The sequence below is a fragment of the Dufourea novaeangliae genome, unplaced genomic scaffold (assembly GCF_001272555.1).
Source record: "Dufourea novaeangliae isolate 0120121106 unplaced genomic scaffold, ASM127255v1 scaffold228, whole genome shotgun sequence".
NCBI lineage: Eukaryota > Metazoa > Arthropoda > Insecta > Hymenoptera > Halictidae > Dufourea > Dufourea novaeangliae.
Window position 1 is genome coordinate 2,641,634 of NW_015374150.1, and position 18,932 is coordinate 2,660,565.

General features: G+C 41.8%; 2 protein-coding genes across 4 annotated transcripts in view; one reads left to right on the forward strand and one right to left on the reverse strand.

Moving 5' to 3' along the window:
- LOC107191645 (proto-oncogene c-Fos) overlaps window positions 1-13,110 on the forward strand; it is a 24,891-nt gene extending 11,781 nt beyond the window's left edge. For 2 of the 3 annotated variants that reach the window (XM_015580732.1, XM_015580733.1), the window contains exons 2-4: window positions 11,214-11,472; window positions 11,837-11,973; window positions 12,494-13,110. In XM_015580732.1, coding sequence (XP_015436218.1) covers window positions 11,235-11,472; window positions 11,837-11,973; window positions 12,494-12,928 — 810 coding nt within the window. In that variant the 5' untranslated portion in view covers window positions 11,214-11,234 and the 3' untranslated portion in view covers window positions 12,929-13,110. The remainder of the gene's footprint in view (window positions 1-11,213; window positions 11,473-11,836; window positions 11,974-12,493) is intronic. The other variant, XM_015580734.1, reaches the window with a different exon arrangement.
- Window positions 13,111-16,194: 3,084 nt separating this feature from the next.
- Window positions 16,195-16,985, reverse strand: LOC107191708 (protein transport protein Sec61 subunit gamma). The gene is made up of 4 exons (XM_015580807.1): window positions 16,905-16,985; window positions 16,565-16,671; window positions 16,387-16,489; window positions 16,195-16,305 (listed from the first exon to the last, which is right to left on the reverse strand). Exons 2-4 carry the CDS (start codon window positions 16,656-16,658, stop codon window positions 16,296-16,298), a joined length of 207 nt encoding a protein of 68 aa, XP_015436293.1. The 5' UTR covers window positions 16,659-16,671; window positions 16,905-16,985; the 3' UTR covers window positions 16,195-16,295.
- Window positions 16,986-18,932: the final 1,947 nt, after the last annotated feature.

Sequence of the window (18,932 nt, forward strand, 5' to 3'; positions counted from 1 at the left end):
TGCCTGCGGCGGCCGTGTAATTTACATACATAGGTGTGCGTGTGTGTGTGTGTGTGTGTCTGTTGTTGGATACGCGCGGTGCGCGGGGCGTTTTCTCTACCGACGAGGAAAGAGGAAATCGAGGAGAGGCTTGGTTCGTGCGGTGGTACCACGCACCCTCGTGATATATTGTATTTCCCAGACCATTAGGCGTCCCTCCGACATCGTCCAGTCAATTTATCCACGAATCCTCCGGTGACCCACATATGTATTACGTGTAACATCGAGTTACAAAATTCCAAACGAGTTCGAACATTAGAAAAACGGTGTCAGTGTGACCACTAGTCCGGTTATTTATCGTGAGCAAACGCATTGTTTATGAAAACAAATGTTTTCTTAACCCTTTAACACTTAAATAGTTACCTCAAAATTATGAGAATGATGTTGCATCTTGTTAAGTTGAAGTAACAAATATCGATATTAAACAGACCTCTTTGTCGGTTTTTCCTTCTTTATCTTATTTATTTTTGGAGGGTATATCTGAATTTCTCAATTGCCACGGAGATCTACTTTACATCAGTGAAACTCTACGGATCCTTGCTGACAGTAGTTCGATATTAACCGATGACAGAATTTGACAACTTTTAAAAAGACTTTTATCTTGGCGTTAAAGGGTCAACGTTTTAAATTTTCTTCAAATGATTATTGATTCTTGAATTTCACGAAACAAAATTTGTCAAAACAAATATTTTGTTCTACAGGACATATTAATCGTATGAATAAATTATATTGTTTCCTTTTTTTCGCAACAAAAATTTGAACCGAGAGCATCACAAACGTGTCAAGGTTGTCGCGATGAGCCAACAGATTGTAGTTACGAATTACATGTACATACCTGAGATCGTTCGTTCAAGGATCAAGGTTTTTCGGAGCAGATTGCGTCGGTTGTTCCTGTTGACGATCTCCGCGCATGAGAATGCGATTCCGCGGTTTGTTATACAGTGTAACACCGGTCTGGCCACGGGCGACTACTCGTTTATGCCGTCACGCTCCGGTGCACCCTGGTAAAGTAATTTGCCGTAATTAAAGCGGTATAATTGGGGACGGATAGTGCCGTAATGTCCCCCCCCCCCTCCTGCTCCCTTCGCTACATTGCGGGCTCATTGTTTCGATGCTGAAAAATAATTCCACGCGTGGCCGTCAATGGATTGCTCTTTTAATCTTGATTGTCCTCTCTCTTTCTGTTCACTTCGATTATTACCTCGATTACGTTACGAACGGCGATCCATCAAAGATGGGCAAATTCATCATCTAGATAAAGAATCTCCGAATAAAATATTTAATAAAAATTATTTATCCATTTATAATTGATTAAACGTGGAACTTCCAATTTTTATAATACAATAATATTTGTCCTTGAACGAGTAGACGCTTGACAAACAATTGTTTAGTCTTATTATCTGTTCAAAAAGTCAGGATGATGATCTTAAATATTGCTGCTTTTCACTATGAATTATTCAAATAAAATTGTGTCCAACTCCGACGATGGTTGCACGCACACCAAGGGAGAGAGCCATTGACTTCTCGAACTCTTTTCTCTCTCTCTGGTCGACCTCTCACCTTCGTCGCGCGTCTCTCCTACCAGCCCTCTCTTTCCTTGGCAAGCCGCGCGTATTGTTCTCCAACAGGTTCGTGCTTTATCGTCGTTTCCCCTCGCGCGTACTTTTTTACGACGGCCTTGCCTCCCATTTCTCTCCTCGTTTCCTCCCCACCCCCACGTCGTTCCTTCGATTTCTGGTCGCCTTCGAAGCTTAACGCACACACGGTGTGTATAAACATAAGAGAATTCATAAGAAGAAGAAGAAAACCTGGTCGTAAACCCTGCGAAATTGCCTCCGCCCGAAGCTCCGAAAAAACGGGCTGCGCAGAACGGTCCTTTAATCCCAAAAAATTCACGTACAGAAATTCTGGAAACGATAAAATGATCGAGAATTCAAAGGATACATCGTGTTAAGTGGAAGTATCGACGAATAGTTACAAAAAGTAAAAAAAAAAGTGGTACCAAACGAAGGTCTTAAGTCCTACGAATACACATTCAGTCTCGATTCATAGCTACCTAAGTCTATTCGAACGTGTACCGTGTCACGAAATTAAAGGGAATCGATCATACTGTCCGGCTTATCGACCTTATACTACCTTATCTCCCCGAAGAACAGTTTCACATAGCTATCTGAAACGTTAAGCCATCGGCGACATTAATCGGACGATCGTGCGTAAGGAAAGAGCGAGGCTTTCTATTTTCTCGTAATTCGGTGTTTTTGGTCAGAACCAAACCTTTGAGCCTGTTTCGCAAAGATCGCCACGCACGTGTCCCTTCCACCACGTGGATTTCTTCTATCCCAATGAAAAGACCAGTTCTCTACCACTGTGAAATGACGTCTATCCGAACAAACGATTCCTTCGAAACCTTACAAATTCGTGGCACAATGTGCCGTAGAGCAATCCTGTTGATCGGCGAAACTGCTTCTCGACATCCACGCTCTTGGATCCATTCTCCATCCCCTCGTTTCGTTATTTATCGAGGTAAACTCCGGGATCGTTTCGTCGTCGGTTAAGCCGGATCCACGCACACGTTCGTTCATGGTACAACAATCGAAATGTATTCTTTAGCATGACTAGACCACGGAACGTTTATGCTAACGTTCACTATGCGCCGGGAATAATTTCTAAGAATCAGTGCCAAGTAGAGGGACTTATTATCTCCTCGGTGAATGGCTTCACTTGGCACAGAAGAATGTTAAGGTTCGCCGTATTATATGCCTTAATACCACGTCCAGTGATCCCCTGTTATGACAACTTAACAGAAATATATACGTTTACTTGATTACAATTTAACAACAGTTATATACGATTAGAGACTCGTTTGCGTGTCCACACGGGGCGGCGGCGCGGTGGCCTTTCGTTTCCCCGAGGCAAACGTCTAATGACCATCTGGAATAACCTTCCGTTCGTGAAGGGTTTAATATCCCTCGAGAATTATTCGTACCATACCACCGTAGAATCCTTATAAAACACAGCGAATTCTTACGAAAATATTCGCTAATGGGATTATCGAGTCCTCGAAAACTATAGTGAACGCAGCTTCGGTTCAGGATTTCGTGGTTTGTAAAAAAGAAAAACAAAATGTCGATCGCGACACCAGTTTTCGTGGGAGTTAAATGGGATTTCGATACGCGGCGAACCGGTGTGAGCACACCACTCGGTCCCTGTCGGCGATCGGACGCGCGAGTAGCGTTGCAGAAACGACAGCCGTGGTAGGAATTAGGCCGCCCACGCTTATGTCGACGACCGTACCGAAAAAGCACGATAAAAGCTTTCTGGCCCATCTGGGCACCGGTTGCGCAAGCTCTCCTCCTCCTCCTCCTCTCGCTACCTCTACGCTCGACGTTCTCTTTCCATGTCTGCTCTCTCTCCTTCCTCGTTCCCCGTTGTCTTCCTCCTCCGCGCCGGGAATTTCCTGCATTCTGCGCTCTGTCAGTTACGTTGTCACTCGCGGGACAACGTCGCGGCGATCTGTCGATCTCTCGTCCCGGCGAACGGGGGCCATTTTGCGATGAACGGATGCATTTGGTTGCGAACAAGTCCATTTTGGTCGCGCAGATGTTAATCATTTTATTACGAATGGTATAATTATTTTCTTGCGAACTAGTCCATTTTGTTGCGCAGGTATCAATTATTTCATTACGAATGGTTTAGTTATTTCGTTACGAATGGGTCCATTTTGTTGCTAACGGGTCCATTTCGCGGCGAGCGATGGCAGGTCGTGTCAAGCCGCGCGCAAGTCATAAATACCACCAGCAACGATATATCGAAGGTGTGTGGTGGCCCCCTTTTCCCGAAAACCATCGAGACAGCTCCGAAAATCGCAGCTATGCGATCGTCTTTCGAGGGAGCACGGCCGAGACGACGATTAATCTCTCGACGATCCTCCGGTTCCCCTTCGAACGCGAGAACCTTGTTACGCCGATGGGATCGAGTTCGGTGTAAGACCGCACAGATGTTCACTCGGTTCATCAACGAATAACTTTAAAAAAAAAAACATAAATAAATTTTGTTTTCTTATGAAACTAAGATTGGTTGAACCCAGAGAACCGTGGTACTAAATGTGTCTCTGTAGTCTTCGATATTTTTGTCTGGCGAGTCTGAGATTTTGCATCGAATATGTAAATTAGTTACATATCGAGGAGATTCTTTGACTATGCAATTTTGCTGATAAGCAGTTGTATAATATTCGATTCGTAGATAATTATATATCGTACCTTGTTCTGCACGCGAGACACTCGAGCCCATCGCTGTTTCTCACTCGCCCCGAGTGTTCCACCGTGTGTGACGACAGAGTTAGTTCCCCCCCCCGAGAAAGGAACACGGAACAAATAGTCGAGCGAGGAATATGGAATTACTTTCGAGTAATTTAGAGAATCTCCCGGCTACGAGCGGAGAACACCACGGAAATGCCCCGTGGAGTTCGTTAATTCTGTCACGTTTAATCCGGATCCAAGAGAAACAGTGCCCGAAGAGTTGGCGACCGTGAAAAAGACAAATCGTGCTCGAGAATAGGAAAGAGGGGATTATCAACGATTTATATCCGTCGCGGAAATTTCGAGTCTTGCGTCGAAAAGTTTTAACGTAGTTTCTCGCCGATCCTCGGTGCTTGCCAGAAGAGTTTACAGATCTCTGGATCAATTGTTCCCGCCGAAAAGTCATCTGTGTATACACAATCGTCAGAATTCTACACAATGTCAGGGGAAATCGTATTATTAACTCGTCTCGAGTCCGCTTAAAATCGCCATTACTCCATTCACCCAATGGCACAGCTTCTTCGTGGACAGATCGAAACCATCGTGCAAAAATATTTGCATCGAACATCCGAACTCAAAATTCACCTAACAACAGAATCGATCTCTAAGTCGAATGAAACAGTTCTGGGTGCCATTTTTGAGGTGCCAGTTTCTAAGGGCCATTTTTCTTCTACCGCTCGAGGGCCACAGAATGGCTCGATCGATCGAACAACGAGGAATCTCGGCGGGAAGGGAGGGAGAACCTTCGAAAATTATAAACTCGGCGTTGTTTATTTCGCGTCAAGGTGCAACGGGGCTATTCGTAGACCGACCGCCTAATAATAAGCGCACTTCCGACTCGCGGGTACCGTTCTGGTCGGGGGTATTGTGTCGCGGAGTGCTCCCGTGTCGCCGCTCCGCCGTTTCCTGGGGGCTCGCTTCGTCTCTCTAAAAACCCGTACACAGAACCACGCCGGAAACTTTATCGCAATTATCGGCCAGATAGAAACGTGTGGCCGGTCGTATGCGTGTGTGCGCGGGCGCGCGCGCGCAGCGCTTGAGAAGCGAACAGTGGGGCCCTTGTTGGCCTTTCGGGGGACTTGTTGACGTTCTCAAGGTAATATTACACCGGGCGTGAAGGGGCCATTGGGGACTTTTCGACCGGTCGAACCTCGAATAAAACTCCGAACCAGCGACTAGATCTCTCGTAGATGGTGTCGAACAGCATTCAAAGTTCATCGGTGAACTGCGAGTCTTTATGGAAATTTAGCGAATTTATAATTGATCCTACTGAACTGGTGTTACGGTCGAGATCTGCGTTTCTTTTATCGATACCTTCCGGAGTGAAGCAAAATTTGTTATGCTGATCTTTACAAGAACTATTACCGTATTGTGTTTTACACGGGAACATTTGGAGATAAACGCGTGGAATCCCCAATCTGTTCATTGGGCTTATGAGTTTTTACACGTCGAGGAATTATCTTCTTGTTTACATTCGTTCGGGGATAATTTATAGTGAATATAAAATAGTAAAAATTATTATGCATCCATCCGGATTCCATGGAATTATAGTATAAAGCGCCATACAAGATTTTCTTGAATTTATGACGAGTTCCTTTTTCTTTATAATAGAACAGTAGGCGAAAGCTGATTGGTAGGAATCGTTTGAAAGAATCGAGAAAAAGTCTGACTCTCGAGAAAATAATTCGCCGATGGCGGCTGGCTCTCGCGGAGTCGCATCGGTTCGGAGAGAAGCTTTCAACGGGGAGATCAGCCGAATACCGAAGCGTGGTTGTGGCATATACATCAAAATCAAACGGTTTCTATTTATACGTTTAACAGGCGTGCAACGGCGACGGCTTCGATCGGCCACCTGTTCCCATTCAAACAAACCCCGCAAGATCCGCCCGATTATTATTTCAATCTGTTGCACCGCTCCCCCGTGTAACTTTACATAATCCACGGATTATACGAGCACATATCCACGTTCAGTGTATTGCACCCTATCGACGTTCACGAATATTATGTGTTCCCCTATAATCTTCAATGATTTTTCGATCCAATTCTCCACCCCAGTTTTTTCCACGATCCAGAATCGGTGAACTTCTGAAGACATGATTAAAAAATACTGCTTAAAAAAAGAAATTAGTGGATAGTTACTGTGGAGGATTTGATGAATTGTTGACATAGTTTTGTTGTTACACAAACGTTTCGTAGGAATTGCACAGGGTGTGCAAAAAGAAAAAGATCAATCCATTCGGTGCAACGTTAACGGATTTCAACAAGTTTGAAAACAAACTTCTGTATTGGTCTTCGAGAGGATTGATTTTAGGATCTATATTGATGAGTCATTTTTTACTCCAATCGGTGAGTACCATAAGCACTTGAAATCTTGAACCTTTTTTTTATGTAATAAGGAATAATAATTGAGTTAAATATTAAACAAATTTACTAAATAATAAAAAATATTTTAAAACGATAAAAAACAGAGCGGAGACAGGAAAAAAAAAGAATTATAACTTGTGCCGGATTCGACCCAGACTAGAGCAATATAATACAAAGCACAGAGACCGTTGACGGTGATCTGTTTTTACGACGAGACAAAAGCGCGTGAAAAATGTAAAAACCAGGGCAGGTTTAATCGATCTTTGTCTCGCGCGATTTTGTTCACGCGCGCGCGCACGCTCGGCTATTTTCGTAGCTCAATTTCAAAATCTAAACGATCTTCCTCCTTCCGCCCGGTGGCCTCGATTCGCGGCTGGATTCCTCCGGCGATCCTCCCCCGTCATCTTTCCGTTCAATCAACGGGAATAAACATCCCAGAGCTAGACAACGTACGACAGAGGAGAGAAAAAGAGGATATTTGTTTGCACCGACGTGTTCCCGAAATCCGTTTATCACCGTTGCTCGCCTTTACGATCTTATTGTTCCCCGATCGATCGATATCATCCCGTTTATCGCACCTCTGCCGGATCTTGTCTCGAGAGGATCATGAATATCGAGGGTGATGGACTCGAGATCGGTGCAGTTTGCCAGATACTCGTTAGACGGAGGCCAAGAAACCGGGTATCTTGAGCTGAACGATCAATTATCAACCCGTTATCACCGTTCACAGTTGTTCCCGGGCGATAATGAAGCGATTTGCGGGGCCGATTCATCGACCAGGTCCGTAGCAGACCGAAATTCCGAGCGTGTATTTTTATTGCGCTTTAAATGATCTCTGTCGGACATCGTTATCTACGATAGATCGCCCAGAAGGGAAAGGAAACCTCATCTTTTATAGTTTTAGTTTCTAGTGAACCGAATGGAAACGAAAACGATATCGATAATTGAAGATTTTAGTCGAAATAACGAGGAACGTAAGTGAAGTCTTCGATTCAAAGAAAATCGATGGAGAACAGAAATCATTTATGACTCTAGAAAACAGGTATCACGTATGTGTATTCATGATAATAATGTCCACTTCGTATGATCGGATCGACTCACGCGTTTATAAATCCGTCTAATTATAATCACTGCCAGGAAACGTGTCTCCTGTTCGAACATTTGAATATTTATTAGACGATAATCGATCGTGTTTTATATAGATAATTTGTTTAAAACAGATGACATGGGATCGAAAATAGATAGGCTACGATGAAGATTAAAATATGGGCAATCTAATAAAATCTCTGAAATACCGCTGTCGAATTTTGCTTCTGGCACATTTAAAATTCATTTTTTCTGATCCTGTATACATCGAAAAAGTAGGAACACTTTAAAAACGATATATACAACTCGTCTTTCTATTCCACTCCCAGGAACCTTTTCAAACGACCCACATATAGAACGGACCCAAACTGTGCAAATGCTAGTTTCGTTCACCGTGTTTCTCTCTCTCGAAGTGTACACAGGAAATCGGCGATCGTCCAGCAGGGAGGCTAAAAGACGATCGGGACTCGCGCGAAATGTCTATGACGGTGGGAGGGCCGCTAAAAGCTTGTCAATATCCCGTCAGAAATAAATACATATTCTGGTGTTCCTGGTGGGGTCCGATGTGTATGTATGTGTCTGGTGGCCTCTGTCCTCTAAAAAAGAACCTCCGCCCGTCCTCCATCAGGCCTAGAGCCACAGAGAGAGCCTGTTTTCGGCGGTCGAATTCTCTCCGGCCGTGGCTCCGTTGCTCGTTACCCAACCACCACGACGGGGACCTCTTTCTTGCTCTTTCCAATACGAATGTATATGTGTGTATGTCTTCACGAATGTGTTCAGTGCGTGTAGGATAGTGAGAGTCCGCGTTTCGTAAGAATTTTATCGTTCCGTATTCGGGGCCTAATGCCCTTGCAGCTCCTCCTTCGTAGCCTTCTATGGTTCCTTCTTCTGCTGTTCCTCCTCCGGACGCCTCTCTCGCGGCCAAATCCTGCCTCCCCCCCCCGCCCCCCCATGGGCCTGGTTACACTTTCCATGGAGGGGGGAGGGCAGAGAGAGAGAGATGGCGAAGAAAAAAAAAAAGATTCGACTTCCGAGGACCGGATCTCGATGGGGATCGCGACGAGAGAACCCGTACCCACTGACCTATATGCTGAGGAAGATGCTTCTTTGCTCCTTGGACGAGCTTGAAGCAATGCGCAGAGAGGGAATCGCGTTTTTGGTTCTGACGATTTAAACGGAGGAACTGTTCCTAGCAGTGTGTCGAAATCTGATTGGTATTGTGTCGTTATGATCGATGATCGTGTAGAATTACTGATGCAGAAATTTGACTGCGTGTCGAAATGTTTTTAAATCGGGGCCTTGATTTTCATCCAGAACTTTCTCTTGGGTTACTTTGGTGGGGCTGATTTTCATTGGGAAGCCCCTTTTTCTGGTGGATTCTGGACGAAGTGCTGTCTGGCCCAACGCAATCCTCTTGCCAGAAATCACATTTCCCATACAAGAACAATGTCTTTTTATCCTTAGGGTAAGACAGCATCGGGATGCTTGCCATTTATCTATCTTTTGTGATTTGTAAATAAAGGAGTCCTATGACAGCTGACAGGTCCAAAGTGGTCACCAGGCATCGCGTGACTATTGGGGGCTGTTCAGTCTCACGTTCTTTCTTCTAGGACCGCACGCAGCCTATAAGTCCCTATCATAAATCCTTCGATGATCAAATAGAAACTAATTTGGAAAACACATTGACGCTAATGTCCAGGCCAAATGTTGCGTCAAAATGCAACGGGAGACATGGCTGGTACATATTCTCATAGGAAGTGCCTTAGAATCATTTGCTATTGGTCCTTATCGATGTCGTTCAAGACTGATATTACCGAGAACAATATCGTACAGTGAACTGGATTGTTTCGGGATCGTTGGTGTCGTTGAACCACCACAGGTGCGAAACCGCGTAACCCCCAACGACGAAGACCTCTGTTACAGTCCACGGGATAGATAGAAATCTCCAGCTTCCGGTTACGTTATCGGAGTGTCGGCGGTTTCAGCCTGAATTCCTCATTGTTTCCCCGGATCAAGGACGTATCAATAAGCTTCTCGCTCCACGGAAACTGAAACGTACAATATAAAGGGAATACAGCAGGATGAAAAACACTTTAAAAGTTAAATTGTATATTTTAATTATTACTATTTCTGTACTTTTGTTAATACCAAATTAAAGATGTAGCATAGATTTATTCGAATAACAATAATTCTTTTGGATTCCATTAATTTTTCTACATATACGTTAAAAAAACATGGCGATAGTTACTCTTATGTGATCAGGAGAATTGGGTTTGTAATGGTATATAGCGCGAATTTCTTACAATGGTCCTAATTTGGCAACATTCCCTTATACAGTTTCTCTTCGTGGTATGTCGGCAGATCTGTCCGTGGATCCTTATTCAGCCTTATTGTTTCGAAATGATTAATGTTTCGCGAGAGTTACGGAGGGAGCCCCTTGAACAACACGAGCATATAGCTCCGATTTACAATCGGTTTGAAGTTTATCGCGTTCAATGTTATTCCTGTAGTAAACCGCAATCAAGGATGTGTACGGTCTATCAACGCGCAGCGTCCAAAAATCCCCGAGAATGCAGATAGAACGTGGCCGCAGAGTCTGCTGAGGTTTCGTTTATCAGCGAAAATTGCCCTCGGTTACGATGTAACAACGTTCACTTCTAGATACATATTACTCCGAAGATAAAATCGTGAATTGTAAATAACCAACGAGAGACAACATGGTTTAATGAATAAACCAAACCAAGTGCGGTTTAACTTGAACCAATCAAGCGGGCACAATTTGTACTTGGAACCATTACGGTCGCCATGTTGCTTTGGATCCACACCAGTTCCGTATACATTATATTGTCATTAGTCGACTGCCAAGGTTCACGTGAATTCCCATCTCGGATGATTTTAGGGGGATCAAAGAGAAATTTTCTGACTACAGGGTTTACTAAATTGAAAGCATGTCCGAAGTGATTCATTTATACTCGTTAACACAGAGTGTTCAGACAAAAAATATACCAGACTTTAGGTGCTTATGGTACCTATCGAGTGGAGTGAAAAATGAAAATATCAATCCTTTCGGTAAAAAATTAACTTTTATACATTATTACATTATTTTTTTTGGAGGATATAAAATTGGTTTTCATGCATGTTTCCCCGATAAATACATAAACCCCATATTCTGCAACTCGATTAACGCATAAACTGGAGTTCCTCGAAATTGTGCCATGCGACGTTCTTTCTTACAGCCATAGATATATCCTCTCCGATTATGTATTTCACACGTCTAGTACACACGCGTAATATATCAATTGTGTGGTACGCGAGACAATCGAGCCAAGACACGGAACACGCGGAGAACACGAACAAAAATCCCCCCCTCCCACCAGTGTGTCATGCATACAATTCACCGTCAGACGCTCTCTGTTCTTGTTCCAGGTTAAATGGTAATAACCGACCATGTACAACCTGAACGTGAACGTGAATCCTAATCCAGGGGCTGCCGCGGGTCTTCTCGGTGTCGCGGCGGCCGAGGTCACGCCGAGGACACCGGAAATCGTAAACTCCCTAATCGCCATGACCAATCCCTTCGAGGATTACACGAACGAGAAGAGCAGGGACCGTACGGACTCGATTAGCAGCGGTGAGCCGAGCCCGCCGAGTGTTCAGCACACCCGTAGTCAGCTCATTAAAGAAGGTACCCGTCCGAGGGAGGGGGGTTGGTGTTGCCTTGATATAATCCCGGCTGGGTGTCGCGAGAGAACTAATGTTATACTCTTCTTTTATTTTTCCCTTTGTCCCATCATCCGACGAAATCTTCGCGAATTCCCCGAGACTCGGTGCCTTGTTCACGTCTTAGCGCCTAATTCTGCCCCTCTCCTCCACCCCAAAGTCACTGATACGTCGCGCCAATGGAGCCGGTTCTGGGTGCTCAACCGTCCCAACAGGGGGGTTCAGTGTTTTAACGGCGTAGAAACACTCTTTTTCGCGAGAAACTGATAATATGTATTCTCGTTTTTTTTAATCTTGGGCTCTTATTAATCCGTGCATCACCGTTCCAGGTCTGAAGTTGACTTTGCAAACAAAGAGGCGGGCGAACAGCAGCGGCGACGACACCAAGAAGAAGACCAAGAAGGAAGACGGCAGCGCCGACGACGAGGAGGAGGACGAGTCCGGGAACAACAACATCCGCGGTGGAGTAAGTTTAATCGATTTTCACGTGGGGATTCTCAAGCGAGATACCATCGGGTTTCCTACTTGACTTCCGGTGGGGATAGCTGTCCTTGACTGACTGGGTTGGTAGTCAGGCGTTAGCATGATAGAGCGTATGGTACAATCGATTACGAATGATAGACCTGTTATGTGTGAGAATTATTCGAGTATCGTATCTAGAAGAAATGCTTCCATTATAAATCAAGCTGTGTGCGTTACTTATCAGATTCATAAAAACGACAACCGTTTGAAGCGACACAATTTTATAAATTAACTAATTTCTTCATTTTCCGGAAGATCTGGGAAAATGCATTGTTGTAACATTTTAATCATGATTCTAAGAGCGTACTAACCAGTAATTTTTACTGCTTTGGTAGTTCTAGTGTTAATAAATATACATATATCTTACAGTAATCGTGTTAACAAGTTCGAGTACGTTTACTAGGCTAGTGATTGTTCCTTAAAGGCGGACAGAACGCTAAAACGCTTGAAATCTCTTGTTTTAGTTGACGCCGGAGGACGAGGAGAGGCGTCGAAGAAGACGCGAGAGGAACAAAATCGCCGCCACCAAGTGTCGGTTGAAAAAACGCGAGAAAACGGTGATCCTGGTGCAAGAGTCCGAGATCCTGGAAACGCAGAACCATGACCTGAAGTCACAGATACAGGAGCTCGAGACGCAAAGGCGCAGGCTGGTCGACATGCTCAGCCTCCATGGGCCGACCTGTCTGAAACAGGGCGGCGCGGACAACACCTATCAACAGTTCGCGGAACCGTTGCATCTGCCCAGTTATCAGGACAACTTTGTGCAACCACCGCCTGCGTTGAACCAGCCACAGAACTGCGTGTCGGATTACCCAGTGAAGGTGGAGGAGTACGAGGGTGACTTTTACAGACAGGAGAGTTCATACGTGCCAACCTCAGACTCTGGTTGTACGGTGTAGTAGAGCTTTATTCGTCGCAAGTGAATCCCTGCTGCGCCATCTCGCGGAGGGCAATCTCTGAGGAGATCGGGTTTACCGGCCGGAGAAGCTGCAAGGAATGACTTTTCCCCCTCGGGAACGATCCGATCGTCCTGCGTGAGTGAAAGAAAAGGTTGTACGCATTCCAAGAAGACATCGGAGAAAGGAGCATCGATAACGAATAGGATGAAGTGTAAGATTGGTCTAAAATCTCGTGGCAGGTTGTGCGGATCTGAAAACAAAAAAACGTTAGGTCTATCTTATGCTTCATCTGTGATGACAGTCGAGATACAATGTTCAGAATACGTTTGCAGAGTGTTGCGAGTGGTCATCCTTGTTGGGCCTTCATTGTCAGTTCCGGTAAACCGAACTCTCCTGGATCTCCTTCCCTCCTCTGTCAATTGCAAGTCTGTAGCTCATAAGTTTATTATTACACCATAATTGCGATGCCACCCGCCCCCCCCCCCGTTCCTTTTTCACTTTTCTTCACACTTTCCTCTTTACTTTCTATCTTGTTCTTTCTTCTTTTCCTTTAACACGCCCCTTTATACTCGAAACGTTCATGGTAGAACGCTTGAAGACATTCCTTGAAAGTAACCCTTTCTTGAACGTAAGTAATCAATTCCTTCAGCATAAGTACTGTGACATTCTAAGGTATGATTAATGTAACCGATAAACGTAAGATAGAAACGGATGGTCCTTGCGGTGCTCGAGATAATGATCTGTTGATGTTGGTGTTCACAGGTTCCTGGTAAAATCATATTACTTGAACACAGAAATTCTAAAGTCTCTCCGTAGGTCTTAATGTTATACAGACGAATGTAGAAAATGTTACTTGCAACTTGCGGCGAATATCACCGCGAGACACAATCATCAGGAACCCCGAAATTCAAAATCAAAGTGGACGAAAAGGAGCCTGCAAAGACATTCCATTGCTTTAAGTGAGAATCGAGAGAGAGAGAGAGAGAGAGAGAGAGAGAGAGAGAGAGAGAGAGAGAGAGCCTCTTATATTGCGTTATTTTTTGTGACCGTTTCTCGATTCACCAGTGAGAGAAAGTATATAACTCAGCATGTAAGTCTTCTGATATTGATTACGACTATCATATTGTGACGCGATTACGGGACGCGTTCAAAGGATACTTATAATTATACGAATAATCGAATGATATTTAATATTATATACATGTGTATATTTTATACAGATATATATATATATATATGTATATCTAAACTCGCAGACACGCACACATATGTATATACATATATAGAGACACGCGCGCGCGTCATTAATAGTTAATGAACACTTAATTACTTGACGATTAAATGTTTCATTAATATGACATGAGCCGAACGACATACCTCAACTTTTCTGTGGGTAGTTACCCTCCCTCGGTGCGTTTGCCTTGTAAATTCACTTCCTGGTGTTTAATGCTGCCTATGTAATGTGTAGACTGCGGATGTTCATGCAAATTCACATCTTTGTAGATTATTCATTTCGTTCAATCTGTTGAGAGCCTGTTTACAGACTAGAGAAAGGCTTTATTCAGTTTTATGAACGTATAAACATCAACAGTCTATTGATTAGGAACTCTGATCATGTAATCATTAAAATTTTAATTGTCGAATCACGCTGTGCGTACATTGAGTGACAGTGATAAGCAAGGGAATGCCAAAGAACCATCAGAAACATTGATCAGAGTCTACAGAATAAGGGACTGTATTTTTCGTTACGTGAATATTAATGGAGGGATCAGCAAACGCACTTTAGGGCCTACGCTTAAGTGTCTTTGTAATTTACGAAAGTTAGTGTAATAGTGAAACGCTTCGAGTCCACGGACTAAAATGCTGTTCATTTTCGGAATGTTACCGCCAATTGATCTAACGAAGGAGAAGATTTTTCTTGCACTTCGTCAGACGGAAGTGAGACAAAGTCTTCCTTCTATTATTCTTATTCACCATGTGCGATTTAAAGGATTAGCCCATTTATACTTGATGATTATATATTGTCTACACTCGTCAAAGTTTTACCAATCTGATCAGTGAATATTGAAGTATGTACATTTACTGAAATATTTTTGAAGGCGGACTATACAGAAGAGAGTTTCATAATGTGGGTGTTCAGAGGTGAATTCATTACAAAAAAAATGATAGCACATTTTATTATCCTTTTGTTTGAAAGGAAGTATAACTCTCCCAAATAATGCTAACATATCGTATAAATGGGTTGACCATCTAAGAATTTTAAGTATGTTTGTAAATGTGCAGGACAAAAGTCGACACGTAACAGTCACACACGTGTGGTGCTACATATATTATATATTTGCTTTTTTTTTATATAAATTTTATTAAGTTGCCTGAGAAGAGTATTTAATAGTTTAATAGACATGTTAATCATGTAATATCTACGTCTATTTACTAACGCAGAGTTCAATAGCGTCAGACGTATATTTGAAATGGAGTTTATATTTATCTGAATCGTTTTTTTTTTATTGATCACTTTACATTAATCAGAAAATGGTTAACATCTTACTAATGTTATCGATATCTTGAAAGGAGTAGCTTGATTCGTAAGAAATTTATTGTAAGCACTTGTTGTCCAATTGTTTCTTACACGTATGTAATGTGCAGACTGTTCAAAAGTATTGCATTTTCTAATTAAAAAATATTCCGATCATGCATGCGGCATACGCTTGTCAGAAGTCATGGACAAAATTGACGGTTCTTATAAGAACGTAGAGTATATTTTGATAATTATGTTTGCTATCTGATACATACTGCCATTATTAAAATCCCAGATACTGTTAATTACAGTGCCTGGCTCATAAGTTCATCATTTTATTAGCAAAGTGTATTGAAAAGTCTTTCTAGAGAATAACTGCTGAGTAATTTTAATAACAAATTAGCAAATCAGTATATAAGGTTCTATTTGTTGTAACAAAATCGTACTATCATGTCTTTTATTACTGAGTACCTGGCCATGGATTTCCATGCGACAGCTATTTTTCCTTAGGAGAAACACATCGAGTTTAAACTAGAAAAATGGCTGACAAAATTGTATCGTTGTAACCTAAGGAAAAATTTTATTCTTCAAATAAAAGTGCCTTCGATACTAATATATTCTGCCATCGTTCTTTTACACTAGTTTTTAGGATCATAAATAATAACAATGACCTCTTATGCATCTATTTTATTATAAAATTCATTATTATAATACATACACACACATTCACATACTCAATCACAATCAGTTCAAAACAAAATAAAATTTATTTTATAAATAAAGATACATGATGGAGAGGATGAGGGAAATAGCCTTATTAAACCTTAATTGTACCTATTCAACGTGAGCTTACGAACCCCTGAAACATAAAATAGGAATGTAAATATTATTGTTCTAAAAAGATTATTTAGTATACATAAGAACCAAGCAATTTACTTACACAATGATGTTATTAATTGGAATATGGATTAACTTTACAAAGAATCCTATAAAGCCCATTATACAAAAACCAATGGCTGTGGCAAGAGCAATTTTTTGAAATTCTGAGAACGAATATATAATAAGACTGTGTTTACATTTTTATCACTAATTTGTATGTGTAAAGTATAGAGATTTACCTTTCCGGTCAGGCTTTGTGCATCGCTTGACAAGACGAATACTGTCTTTAGCAAACTGGCGTCCAGGCTCTGTAAGCTTCTTTACCTGATCCATTGTATTTGTAGGACTGAAAATAAAATAAGTCACAGCTATAAAACGTAGATCTAGGTGCAGTTATATGTAAACCTTTTATTATTAGAACATCTGAATATAATCGACGTAAATATATAATTTCGAACTTGTTAATTAGAGAAAACAACTTAAAGGTTATAATTTATAATAGATATTGATTGTCTAACGACTAGTTCACGAATTTTTATGTAGTTTATAATAAATAACTGATGAAAACGTAATACTCACGTTGCGTACAGCTGGAGAACGTTTCACGAAGTGTTGTTTGACGTATGAAAAGCTACGTTCGTTGCGATTTGAGGCGCTACGTGGACACTGTGCTGTAAGAACGTCACTTCCTGACCACTGACGTTGGAATTGGGACCTTGTAGCGCGAAAAAGATGTTATTTCAAATCGTAGAAATAGTTAATTTAAAAAAGAATATTATATATTCAAATTATAAACATGAGGTATTATGAAAAGTATTTACTGCGTACATAGAGGATACTTATACGAACAAAGTTCGAATGTTACTAAGGCTTCTCCTTTAGGATAAAAATTTTTAAGATTAAATATCGTGAAGTACTCGTTATGACTGGCAACTTCTTTTTATTTTGAAACAGATTTATGTGGAACGATAGATACGTTTTATTGTAGGATAATCGATTTTTGTTAACTCCAGTGAAATTTTTTTTATGTTTCAAATAAGTTAAGAAAATAGATAAAGTAAATTCTTTTAACAGTTTGCAGCTCATTTATACAATAACGGTATTATAAATTATAACCAGTTCTGTAGTAACGAAAAAATTATAAACTAAAAATGAACATGTTCCGTTCAAATAAACCGAATGTAACATTTTAAATAGATTGGGATAACATTTAAAATGATAGACATGTATTTAATTACAACAGATTGAATCTCGTAAAGGAATCTGTAATTCATTAGTCACATCAGAGGGGAAATAAGAGTGCTCACGGCTGGGAATTTCGTTGTTTCCGGGCATGTGCTGCACTAAGCGGCCGATTCTGCAATAATAGTAGGAATCTACCCGTTATGGTTCTGTGCTAGAATCACAGACGAGGTAATAGAAGTAGACATTTTATCCAGTATATTTTTGCGGTCTACTTTTCTGGGGTTACGTTACCATTATTCCATTTGAGTGTCACTATCCACCGCTGATTTACAGTTCTCATAACATAGAGTTCGCTAAAATCGCAGACTTTTTAATGTGTCGGTACTACAGTTAGGTTCCACCACAGACGAGATATAAGAATAGACCTAACATGCAATGTAATTTTCTGTCCAATACTTCGTGGGCGTCAGAAGCCCCCTTACCATTTTAGTGGCAATACCCGACGTTACCGATAAAGCATGAATTCTGAGTATTATTAGCACAAATGAAGTGTTATATATTCCATTCATATTGCGTGTATCTATATGATTTGACGGGCATAAAAATATCCGATGCATCAGTTTAAGGTTAAGGGATAAATATGACAGTCATGAAGCATGAAACGGAAAAGTATATATTTTTTCACTTAACTACAAGACAATTTACTTGAAATTGATCATTAATGGACATTTTATTAATGTTACTTTTTAAATGTTCTTGTTTTATTCGTTTTTATGTCTTGCCTTACATTTGTATATTTGCAACAGATAAGTTCAGAATAGATATAGTTTCATAAATAGTTTATCAAATCTACTTTTTGGTCGGTGGCTTACAATTTCCCTTGCGGGAATGCCCTACCCTAATGAACCATCTCGTGGCCGCGGGATTCCGGGAATCGGGTGACGTCACGGCGTGCGAGCGAGAGCGGTAGAGCGTTGACGCGTTCCAGGAATTTCGGTGATCTATGGGGGGAGGTGTGCGAGCGAGAGAGTACGATAGAGCGTGCCGCGGTATCGGTGCTCTCCGTCGGTCCAACGCGCTAGTGACGTTTACCATCCGGTGTTTGGGTCGTTCAAGGAGGAAGGTAGTTCAAGTTGGCAAAAACAATTCAACAGGAACAAACCTGCGTACGCCCAATACATAACGGCGTTAGCTTCCTCACTTTCTTGTGAGCCGTCGCGGAGGGTGGGCGTGCGTCTCATACTCGTCCTTTCTCTTGTTACTAATCCATTGTGTGTTTCAGGCATTTGACAACCAGTTAATTTATTTACTGTGCATATTGTTGTGTCCCCTCTCTTGTTACTAATCCCTTGTATGTTACAGATGTTCGAGAACCATTGGCTTCGATATTTATCTTCTTATGTACTGTGATTCATTTACTGT

Coding starts and splice junctions, on each gene's coding strand:
- LOC107191708 (XM_015580807.1), bottom strand. CDS start 16,658: ATGGATCAGGTAAAGAAGCTTACAGAGCCTGGACGCCAGTTTGCTAAA. Junction 16,490..16,564: donor CACAAAGCCTGACCGGAAAG/GTAAATCTCTAT, acceptor ATTCGTTCTCAG/AATTTCAAAAAATTGCTCTT.